Source organism: Poromitra crassiceps (assembly GCF_964638095.1).
Source record: "Poromitra crassiceps genome assembly, chromosome: 10".
In the NCBI taxonomy this organism is placed as follows: domain Eukaryota; kingdom Metazoa; phylum Chordata; class Actinopteri; order Beryciformes; family Melamphaidae; genus Poromitra; species Poromitra crassiceps.
In genome coordinates, this window is record NC_139631.1 from 20,315,618 (window position 1) to 20,328,117 (window position 12,500).

Below are 12,500 nucleotides of genomic sequence, written 5' to 3' on the forward strand. Positions count from 1 at the left end.
CAGGGAGTAGCAGGGTTCAGTTAAACAAGGCATGAAAAATCTCCCTGTCTTATTACTATTACTTCTGCCTCGAAAGAACTGAGCAGAATCAAATGAGAAGCAAATGTGTGTCATACGTACACACAAACCTCAACCTCATGCATACATATGAATACATCAACATAAGAATAATGGCACCCATGAGAAAGTGGAAATCACAACAGAAAATAATAAGCATAAAAATTAAAGCTAAATCAAACCATAGCGAATTAAGTGAGATGAAATGAGAAAAACAATGAGAGGGGGTTTATATTAGAAACCTCTTAGATAGGGAAGGCAGTTGAAGAGTTAGTCTACAGTACTCTCCACATACACTTTGGTTGGTTTATTCCCTTTCTGCATGAGGCAGACAACTGTTCTATTTGAAGCAACAGGAGTTAATGAACGTTAATACATCTTCTACAGCTCACTGTGTTATTGCTACAGCCGTCCGACACTGTATAGGCCCTCACTGGGGCAGCTTCAGTAGGCAAGTCACCATCAACTACTGAGGTCATGTTATTTGGAAATATATTGATTAAACGTATGATGAGCTCTCCGTTATAATTCAAAATATAACATGTATATTCAAATATAAAATCATCTATCTCAAACACAATATATTAAAGTAAATCTCTAGTGAATCTCAAGTTGATCGCTGAGGAAGGAATCATAGATTAACTTTCCGTTTGTACAATTTCTTCACCACACTTCAATAGCGGTCTGTGTTCTTTTAAATGTCGATACTGTGCGCAATGTTTTTTAGTATTAACTGTACAATGACAATTTTCAATATAGCAAAAATAAAACACCTTCCCGCGTTAATGTTCGCCCCAGGTGTGACCATTCTGATATGATTCAAACATCAACAGCCTGTATTTATGCATGTGCCTATGGGAGTGTTTGTGTTGATGGTGTGCACATTGTGAGTGAACATATTTATGAGCGCTGAAAATAAAATAAATGGTGTGAAGTGGATAGACTTAGATTTAGTGATTTGTCAAACTCGTGACAGCCACAAATCAAAAATGCACTAAAACCATTTATGCTCTTCTGTGCAAAAACATAACAATCATTAAGTGAAGAATCTTGTACAGTAGATAAACCTTTTACATTTGACCAGCTCACATTCCTTTTTAGCTGTCATCACCCTTGAGCCAGCCGAACACTGTGCAGGGCGGTCTTCTATATGAATGACACTCTTCTCCAGTGCATATCTCAGACCCTTCTGGCCTGCGCATCAACTGATGACTGCAGTACTGAACCAAGGTTAATAATGTGCAAGTATCAAGGACTCTATAAAAATTATTTTCCAGTTAAGTCAGTCTTTGTCAATATAAAACATTAAATCTGCAGCCATACTGTGTGTGTCAGAATTAACTTCCATCTTTTTGCAGTATCAATTTGGATTAAAAGTTAAAATTACTTAGGCTCATTCAGTCAAGTTTCCGATTTGAACTATACTGTACAGATAACTTAATGTTCAGATTAGTATAATTACTCTTCATTTTACAATATCATTCTCATATCACAAAATATTCACACAAACGACTAGATGGCAGATACAATACCTCCAGCCTTGATTCTACATTCCTAACAATAATTACAAAAAATACTAACTGGTTTTCAAAACTCTTGTCACCTTAGACATGTAGTGCACAGATCAGGGGACTCGTTTCCCATGTTCAGTCAATTCAAAGGCAAAAGACTGATGGTACCTTCATGAGCTGATCCCAGATCAGCTTGTCAACATCTGCTGAACATTGTATGGGAGGACTACAGGCCTGTGGTGGGTCTGGAGCAGTGGTTGGGACAGTCCTGCGTGGCTGGAGCTGACTGCACAGTGGTGCTACAGGAACCAGCCTGTCTGTTTCCACAACCCAAAACCTTCTGTCAACACGAGCCACGCTGGACACTTCAGACCCACAACTCCAGTCAGAGGCTCAAGTAGTCCTGCTGGAAACATCTCAACTACTAACTAGTGACTGATGAACTAGCCCATTGTACACTATGAAATCACCATGTGATGTATTGGGTGGTAATTACTGAATAGCTCAGTGATTTGGTGCAGACTCTATACATTGAACAATCACTGAGACATGTCACTGAAAATGGTCACCAAGGATGCAGTATGTGTTGCTATGGGAGAGCACCAAAGGACAAGGTAAATAAACATACAAAGTGAAGTCTTCTCAACATCGACACAAAGATATGTATTAACCTATGGTTACCCACAGTAAAAAGTGCTTATTCAGTTTCTCTGATAAAGATTCCTATACCAGCGATATGGATGTTGTGAAGGTTAATGTTGTACTCTTGTGTTATTGTACTAATGTTGTGTTACAGACTACTAATGTTGTGTCACTGGCTAAAGTAGAATGTTGCTCATCTGAAACCCTTGAAATTGGAGGCTGTTTGAACCAGATACATGTTCAGATGACTGATGCATTGAAACACAGAGGCAATTCATATTCAAAATATGAAATGGTTATGCAGCCATAATCTCTAAATGGACTATTGTCTAATTGGCTACTGAACAGACTCTAACTGCATGTACCTACAAGGAAATCCCAACATTCACACAATTAAGAGAACATATTTCTGCACTTCTGCATAGGCTGTTAATTATGTCCATCAGTTCAGATACTCTAGGTTCTACCGTATAAAAAAAGTTGAACATTAGCTGTGGATAATGAAACCTAACGGACATGACTTTCCAGACACCATATTCAGGCCCGAGCCTCCTTCAATATGCAAACCAAAGGGGACCAAAGAAAAAACTGAGCACTTCAAATCACAAGGAGGAAACGTATTCAAGCTTTATAATCTATGTCTAGCATAATCTCACTTTGTGCCGAATAAAACACAGGATGTGAAGACACTTTTCTTAATAACATTTGAAAAACTGCAAGAGTTAAATCAAGTTTATTCTATTTCTAGGTGCGCCTCAATATGATTTTGTCCCTGTAGGTTATCAGTCAATCCAGACTTTACAGAGAGGCGAGCTGCTTTGATATGGGTTTCTGTTCAATCGAGAAAACTCTAAAACAAATGGGGTGAACACAGAAAAGTGCATTGTGGAGCACCTGATTTCAGAAGTTTGCAGGTGCCTAAGTGAGGTGTTAAAACGCCATCATCTCACCGCACATCCACACTAACTCACTGCTGTTAGTATAGTGTCAAAAAAGGGGGGGGGGGTTATTTAAGGAATGCCCCTTCTTCATCCCCGTTGTAAAGACAGAGTGAGAGTGTACATTTGGAGGTACAGAGTGTGTGAGACATACACATTCTCACAAAGGTCCACACGGTGCTCTGAAGCCGGCTAAGGCCCGTTGCTGAAGGGCCAGAGGCAGAGCAGCTCTCTGTCTGAGGTTAGGTGTGGTCCAGGCCAAGCTCCTGGCTTAGAAGATCACAGGACACATGCTCCAGTCCTGTCTGTCCTTGCTCTCCCAGTATCCTCCCTTGTACACAAAGTTTGTCTCTCCAGTGATTGAGTTCCTCCTCTGGTGAAACCACAATGGCTGGTAGCCCTCATATTCTCTACCTGGGGGAAGAAGCACAGGTGTCACTCAAGAAGAAGTCCTTTTGTCTATTGGGACTCTTAACACTTGTAGATACCTAGATCTTGTAATTGTATTGTTTTATTACATGTAACATATCCTTGGGGGCCAATTCTAAATGAAAATGTCACATGTATGCAAGGGGGGGGGGGGGGGGGGGTGTTGGGCATTTTTTCCTGGATCATTCAGGAAAAAAGCCCAGGAGAAGTGGATATGGAGGGGCATCATGCAGTTCTTCCCACACATAGGCAGACCACACAGAGAGGATGGAGTGTGTGTGGGTGAAGCACAGCAGAGGGGCACGAGAAAAACCCCACTCACCAGAGTCATAATCACACTCTGACCACCAATAGAGGGAGGAAAAGAAAGACATACATCAAAATACATCAAATACAACCGAGCCTACGCACAACACACAGTTATGCCACCAGGATGATACGCTGCTGCTGCGTACTCGTCATGCTTCCACTACGCCTCTCATTCAATCTCACTTCATTTTTGTTAAGCTCCTCTTCCTGGCATCCAATAACCCTCGTATTTACTGCTGAAGAGTACTACTTCTCCAGCACGAAGGTCAACGGACCTTCAGAAATTATTCCTAATAATGAAACCGAATAGAGGCCCTTTTAGCAAATCCTTATCAATCCCCGCGTCTCCTTGTTATTATTCCATCATACATCTGCAGCTGCTTTGCAACTCAGTAACAATATGAACAACCCCCATTGTGTCCCTGCAATGTTCTAGGTACTGTTTATAAAACAGGTACCTCAAATCAAGTGATCTGATTGGTTCATGGACCATGGTATATTGAGTATATAGCACAGCAATGACGTCATTATTTTGCACAATCCAGTATCACTCCGCGTCTGAGAAGTGCGTTCAAACAGCGCTGGAGACCGGTTTGCGGAATCTTTTCCCCCCGGATGGCGAAGGCATGTCCCACCCTACTCTGCCTCTAATTGGGTTGGGTTTCTCTGGTTCTGGAAGTAGTTAGCAACTACTCTCAAAACGCCACTGAATGACTGAAACACTAGCTTGTTAACATGTACAAGTCACTTTTTTCTCCAATGCTAAGATTAGTTTTGAAATCCGTTGCTCGGTTGTTGAGATAATTGTGTTTTACAACTACCAAATTTACTAGCTAAACTGGAGATAGCCTGTGTTGTTAGCTGCTACAGTAGCTAGCTGCTGTAACTTACCTAACGCTACATACATTGCACAGCAATGGGAGGAAGGGACAGGAGGGACTACTTCATTTTGAACATGATTATTTATGAATAAAAACGATTTAAATTGGATTGTGTCTATTACTTTCATATTGCCATACTTTGGTTAACCGTTATATAAAAGCAATAGCTCACTTCAGGCCGTGATATATGGCTGTGATATTATACCACAGCTAAGGGGGTTGTCACCACACCCCTTAGCTGTGATATAATGAGCACATACCACAGCCTGTCGTGAACTATTGCTTAAATATACAGAATACGCTCCAAAGAACATCTGTACTGCCCTTGACTGTTTGTCTTTGTCCAAGTAATACTGTCTTTTCACGCAGCTGTAACCCGCAGCTAATGTTAAATACTCCATATGTGTACTTGTTATTGCTATGCTCTTTCCCTCCCTTCTTTCTTCTTCACGCATGTCTGTGTGTTCTGTCCGTATTTGTCGATCACACTTCCTTGTTCTCCATCTTCTACCTTCATCCAGAGCGTCTGAGGCCTCTGCTTCCCTCCTCCTCCTCACGGCTCGTTGTTTCTCCTCCAGCCTCTGTTTCTCAGAGTTGGCCTCGTCCCATCGGCCCGCCTCCATCAGCCTCTGGTCTGGTCTCAGCCGGCTGTCGGTCGGGCCCACTCCCTCGTCCAGCTCGTTCAGGGTCAGTGCCAGCGCTGAGAAGTGGTACATGTTCTCAGCATTCTCCCTGAGAGAAGCAGAAGAAGCAGGGTTTCTGCAGGTTAAATCTAAGGCCATGTCCACACGGAGACGAGTTTAGGTGGATCCGCTAAAGTTTTTTCTCGTATAGACGTTTCGTCCAGACGGAACCAGCGTTCTGGGAGTATACGTTCTGGGAGTATACGCTCATTTTTGAAACCGGGTCCCAGAGTGAATAAACCTGAAGACGCCACCCTTGCATTTCCATGTTTACAACCCATACGCATCTTTCCATAGCCCATAGCCCCACCTCTCTCCGCCAGCAACAATTTAGGCTTACAGTGCACTCGCGTTCGTGCTACAGCAGCTACTGAGCCTGTTAGGGCTCTTGCAGCAAAATACCTCTATTACCACTGTCAGCAACAAGTGGACACGGAGAACAGCATGTACAACATCCTCAGAGCTCCACAGCTGAATCTTCCCATCCACCCCTCCCCTCCCTTCATCGGATATTTCCCAGAAGGCTTAGTGGCGGCTAAGTTTTTACAATAACACAAACAAAATCAGGCTAAACGTGTTCGATAGAAATAATATTTATTTTTAATACAACATGCAATTCTGGAATATTTTAAAATTGGACAAAATGGAATGAAATGAAATGTAAACCCTGAGTGTAACAGACATACTCGGGATGCTCTATATATATCCCTCGCAAATACAACGCGAATAGTGAAGTGAGAGCTTTGACGACCACACGTTGCACTGTGACGTGGCAGCGTTACAGCGCCACTTACCGGCCTGGCATATATACTACAGCGGCTTCAGTGGTATTCAGTGGTTTCATGTGGATACACACATTTCTTGAAACGATTCGTGTTTATGGAAAACTTTTCTTAAACGAAAACAAAAAGATCGCTTCCGTCTCCGTGTGGACATGGCCTACGACTTTTAAGACCTTTTAAAGACCATTATGAATGCAATTTAAGACCTATTTAACATCTATACTGACAAAAAACGTACAAGGGATATGAAGAAAATCTGGCTTTGATGCTCGTGATGTGAAACTAGATTGGTGGATGGCAGCAGGTGTTTGCTGCTGGGCTGGCTTTTTACAGTGTATGCGAGACTGAAATTAATGCAAATTGATCAAAGTAACCCATAACCCATACAATTTAAGACTAAGACCTGGCAAAATCGTATTTAAGACATTTTATATAAATGCAGTTCCAATGCTTAACATGTCCAAGACATGTTAAGGCTTAAAATTCAGATGATTGGATTTTAGACTTTCTAAGAACCCGGGGAAACCCTGTGAAAGGTGTTATACATGGTTTAGCATAGTACTGTGCTAATAGTGCTACTATGTTTTATAAATTGCAAAGTTCTGCCTCATGAGGCGGTGGAGACAAGCGCTTACGGCAGAGGATATTTCTTCCACAGTAGTTTGGGAGACAAGGTCTGGTAGACGGTCTTCTGCTTGCCCTCTGAGCCGCTGCCCCCTCGGCTGCTCTGAACGATCTTGGCACTCTCTATCTTCTCGTCCCACGTGCCAGACAGTATGAAGTGGGCCTGGCCCCCGCTCTCTGTCACCACACCTGTCACCTGGAGGGGAGGAAGAGAAAGTAGACCTATCAAATAGATACTATATGGAATGATGATGCCATGCTTCTTTGAGCGTAGACGACGTATCATAAATGAGAGCTTATCCTTTTTATGTGTTGTGAAGCAGCTTAAACGTACAAACACGGCCCCCTGGACGGGACACCAGTAAATTGTAGTATCATACTCTAAATCTATCTCTTTTAACTCCAAGTGCCACAGCAGCACTGTGTCCCACTTTTTAGGTCATTGGGACAGTATGAGTTATTGTTATCCAGTGGCAACGTCACTGCTATGTAACTTCATGCTGTGAACTTCTTCTATCTTGCACTGAGTGTGATACTCAAGAGATGATACTGGTATTATCCAGCAGGAGGCAGCATCACACAAGTTCACTACCCAGCACCTTATGCACATGGGAGACGTTAGCCTTGAAGGCTTTCTGCCACAAAGGGATGACGTGGAACAGAGGAATCGCCATACAACTCTTCAAACATGATTCATTGCATTTTTATTTGTCTTTTAAGGATGTTGGTTGTTATGGTTAGGGTTAGGCAAGTAAAAAAAAAGGTTAACGTTAGGGTTATGGTTTTCTTATTTAACCATGACCAAACCCTAATCCTAACCAAATTGTTGTACTTGCCTAACCCTAATAACCAATATTTGGAACGCAATTGAACATTTTAAAATTAAAATGCTTGTTACAAATGTGTGTGGTTTGACCGGGAATCGAACCCCAGTCCCCAGATCAGAAGGCAACCACCTTACCCATTACAGTAAGTCAGAAGCCCAAGCACAACCTGAGCAGAAAATACTCAACCCCTAACCCTAACTTTTTTTTTTTTTTTTTTTGCCTAAGCCTATCCATAACAACCAACATCCTTAAAACAAAACTAAAAATGCAATGAAACATGTCTGAAGAGTTGTATGTACGCCATGTAATGGTGATTCCTTCGTTCCGCGCCATCCCTTTCTGGCAGAAAGCCTTCCCGGTGAACTTCTCCCATGTGCACAGCCGTACGAGCTCGTGACAAGGTCTGGTGTCAGCAAAGCGTATGCAGACTGAGTGAGAGGAAGGTCTGGTGTCAGCAAAGCGTGTGCAGACTGAGTGAGAGGAAGCATTTACCTTGCGTGGAACTTCCCTGGAGAAATAACTGTAAGGTAAGAACTTGAGCTGGCAGGTCTCCTTGGTCCTGTGGTTCACAATCTCAATGTCCCCTGACTGCACACAGAGAGAGAGAGAGAGACACAGAGAGAGAGAGAGAGAGAGAGGGGGGGGGGGGGTGAATAAGAAATGGAGAGGTGTCAAAGACAGGAAGGAGGGGGGTAAAAAAGGTGTTGCAAGAAATATCAATATGAAAATGTAAGTAAATTCAATGGATTGGAGTGGTTGAAGAAATGCAAGCTTAGGCATGAGGGAGAAAGTTCCCTTTTCAGAAAATCCATCAATGGATTTTCCTTTCCTTTTCCTTTGCTAGTTATTAATTCTTCCTATTTTACTGTGTGTTGACAGTAGAGTGAAAAATATGCAAAAGCATGGCCATCATGACAGGCCAACAAAATAGAAAAATGTATAGTTAGGCTTGGTTGATCAGCAATGAAAAGGTATGTGTTTTGTATGACAATTTAGAAGCCTGCATGTGTGTGTGTGTGTGTGTGTGTGTGTGTGTGTGTGTGTGTGTGTGTGTGTGTGTGTGTGCGCGCGTGCGTGCATATGTGCGCGCGCTTTTCTTCCAGCTAAGTGTATCACAATCACACACATATCTGCATAAATACGGACACGAGAGTCATCAACAAATATTGTTTAATTACAGACAATTCAATATTATTATGACGCTACTTCTGGTGATCTAATGAGACGCTATAGCCAGGATCTTCACTAATCATTAATCAATGAACACACCAGTGACACCAGTGTGCTTCTGAGACCAATAATGCAGAGAAGTGTGTCATATTCTACTACATGGTTCTGTTTATCTGCTCATAAATTAAATGATTTCCACTCTCTCTTTCAAGCTTGTACACACACACACACACACACACACACACACACACACACACACACACACACACACACACACACACACACACACACACACACACACACACACACACACACACACACACACACACACACACACACACAGTGACAGACAGATAAGACAGACTGCAGGGGTGTGAGCAGGCTCTTTATAATTGGGCCACCTCACAGAAAGGAGAAGGTGTTATTATACAGTAGATCAACGCTAAAGACAAATCTCCAGAGAACATGATGCTGTGTATGAATGTAATGGAGAGAACTAGCATACACTACAGAAAGTCAGAGGTATGAAGATGGAATTGTAGTTGTGAATAAATGGTTAACAAACAGCAGTGTCAGCAAACAGACCTGGTCAATCCACAGCTTTCCCACGATGATGTTGTGCACTGTGGAGGTGACCTTCCTCCACACATAGTGGTTCCCACTGGAGTGGAACTGCAGGTGAATGGCACCTGGGAATGGATCGGGAGACAGGAGATAAAGACAAGAGGCAATTGGAAATTGAATGAGTACTGTTATACGGAGGGAACGCTAACCATCAACCATTTACAGAGTATATTCACAACTGCGTTTGCTAGTGACCTGCTATTACATAGAGCTGAAGCCACACCCTCCCCTATCGCCCTGGATGACTCCCCAGTTGACACTGTGGAGTCCTTCCATTTCCTGGGGTCCATCATCAGGCGGGACCCGAACATCAGAGCTCTCACCAAGAAGGCACAACAGAGGATGTACTTCCTGTGGCAGCTGAATTAATTCAAAGTGCCAAAGGCAACGATGGTGCACTTCTACATCTCCATCGTTGAGTCGAACCTCACCTCCTCCATCACCGGCTGGTATGTTACTGCTACTCTCAAGGACATCAGCAGACATGCAGCGGTATCATCCGTTGTGCGGAAAAGCTGATCGGATGCAACCTGCCATCCATTCAGGACCTGCACACCGCCAGGACGCTGAAGCGGTTTTGGAAAATCATGGCCGACCCCACCCACCCTGGCCATAAACTCTCTGAAATGCCACCCGCCTTCCTTCCTTGCTGGTCACAAGACTGACCTCTCATCACAAGAATAGCTTCTTCCCAACTGCCATCGGCCTCATCAACAAGACTCAAAAGCCTCCACTGCTAAGGAATCCACCTGATTCCTCTCCAGGTCTGGTTGTAAACACGCTCAGTCCTATCTGTGCCATACTGAAAAACACCTAACACACTTATTCCAACAGACAATACATTTGAACCCTACTTGAGATCGACTTAACCTGAGATGATACACAACATGTATTTCACCAGAAATGCTTTCGTTTCCACTTCCCCCCATTCCACAGCAGGGCTATAATGGCTATAATGGGAAGTGAGAGAGGTCAGATAAATGTTACTGGACCATCTATCAAATCTCTCATTTATCCAGAGCCAACAGACCCCAACTCTCTAGTGCGATAGAGAGCTCCTTTTATACCCATACTTTATGTGTGTGTCATAAAGGGTCATAAAACCCCCATGATTCATTCCCACACTGTTTTCTGTGGCTTTACATGTTGTGGGAGGGAGGGCGCTCTGTGCTTTACTACTCTCAAGTGGGATGTGGAGATCCTCTAGCCCCTTTAGGGACTTGTGTGGTGTTCGTCTCGCTTGCTAGACTCTCCCTCCACAGTCCCTTCACCAAACGTTAAGTGAGGCGCTGAGGAAACCCCCAAGCAGCAGAACATGCCGATCCGTTCGTCGTACAAGTGTGACAGAGACATTCCAAAGCCACCTACCAAAGCAGAACTCTTCATTGATTAGATCCACCGGGGTTTGAGAGCTCAATGCTGCTAATAAATAACTTTAATATACCAATCGTACTGTGTTTTGTGCTGCTGCGCCATCATAGTGTTCCAGACCGCCCCCGCCTGGTCGGAAGCACACAGAAAAACACAGAAGAAGGCATGGCCGTCATCTTGGCATTTTCAAAAAAATAACATCACCGGCACAGAATTGGGATAAAAGAGGTACTTGTTTATTATCTAATCAATGAAGAGTTTTGCTTTGGTAGGTGGCTTTGGAATGTCTCTGTGACACTTGTACGACGAGCGGATCGGCATGTTCTGCTGCTTGGGAGTTTTCTCAGCGCCTCACTTAACGTTTGGGCGAAGGGACTGTGGAGGGAGAGTCTAGCAAGCGAGACGAACACCACACAAGTCCCTAAAGGGACTAGAGGATCTCCAAACTATACTCTGCCTGGTGTACCTGATCAATTAGCACGGTGCAAGGTTGATTCACACACATAGTTTTCGTGCTGCTGCCCAGATGAATATGGAATGTCTCACCCAGAGGCATTATGGAGAAATATGGAATGTCTCACCCAGAGGCATTATGGAGAAATATGGAATGTCTCACCCAGAGGCATTATGGAGAGGTATTTGCCACGGAACTTGCTGGCGATGGTGATTTCCTGCCACAGGGTCCAGCCTCGCTGGGAAATCACATGATGTGCCGCTGCAGGGGGGTGATGGCTCACCTGAGAGGGAGGACGGGCACAGGTTAAAGGTCACACAATTGCTTCACAAACCATAAATCCTGTTCAACAGCCTTGTTTGGAGACAGTGTCCAGTAGGTTGTTACCTGCTCACACAGCGAGCGGTAGCCAAACTCCTCCAGGCGATCCAGCTCGTAGGTCTCGCCCAGCAGGGGGTTGAAGGGCTTGGCGGTCCGGTGGACCGTGGTGGAGTAAGAGGAGATGGAGAAGGCAGCTACCAGGCACATCTGCTCCAGAGAGGAGTCGCAGCGAGCTGCCTTGTCCAGAAGCTCGTGATACTCCAGGTCTTCTGTGAGACGCTGCAGCATCGACAGAGGCTCGTTGAAGTTCACCTGAATGGGACACAGAAAGGCTGCGCGTCTCAAGGTTTTGTCCATTGCACCAACAAATCTAATTTACGCAGATTTGTCGTAGCCCATATGCACACTATGGCTGGAATAGCCACACACACTTACAGGCATGGGGATTTTGGAGAGCTCCTTGCCAATACAGTTTTTCATGATGCTCCACAAATTGAGTGAGTAGTTGGGTTTCTCTGGGATCTGCGTCCGCCGCTGTCTGCGGGGCTGCAGCTCCTTCCCTGACAGATCATTACAGCTCGGAGAAACCTGAGATTGAGGGGGGTGGGGGTGTCGGAGTGAGCATGAGCATTTGTAAATAAACCATAAAAATACTGTGACCCAGAAGAAAAAAACAACAACTTCATAGACAGCTTGGCAATATTTCAGCATACATACTGTATCACCAATTAGAGACAGACTGACAGCAAGAGTATGGATGACAGAGGAAGTGAGAGACAGAAGAAGGAACAGGAGAAAGGGATGAGTGTGAGAGAGAATAGAAAGAGAGAAGTGAGAGAGAAGAGAAAGAGAGAGAGTGAGAGGAGAGAGGAGAGGA

At 44.0% G+C, this 12,500-nt stretch overlaps 1 protein-coding gene across 1 annotated transcript in view; it reads right to left on the minus strand.

Moving 5' to 3' along the window:
• Positions 1-12,500, minus strand: part of osbp2b (oxysterol binding protein 2b) — a gene marked incomplete at its 5' end in the record, with an annotated part of 65,192 nt that overhangs the window by 301 nt on the left and 52,391 nt on the right. The window contains 9 exons of the mRNA XM_083644359.1: positions 1-3,558; positions 3,896-3,917; positions 5,279-5,499; positions 6,868-7,052; positions 8,176-8,271; positions 9,439-9,542; positions 11,465-11,585; positions 11,690-11,935; positions 12,059-12,211. The exon at positions 1-3,558 is cut by the window's left edge and continues 301 nt beyond it. Of these exons, the coding sequence (XP_083500485.1) occupies positions 3,420-3,558; positions 3,896-3,917; positions 5,279-5,499; positions 6,868-7,052; positions 8,176-8,271; positions 9,439-9,542; positions 11,465-11,585; positions 11,690-11,935; positions 12,059-12,211 (1,287 nt within the window). The 3' untranslated portion in view covers positions 1-3,419. The remainder of the gene's footprint in view (positions 3,559-3,895; positions 3,918-5,278; positions 5,500-6,867; positions 7,053-8,175; positions 8,272-9,438; positions 9,543-11,464; positions 11,586-11,689; positions 11,936-12,058; positions 12,212-12,500) is intronic.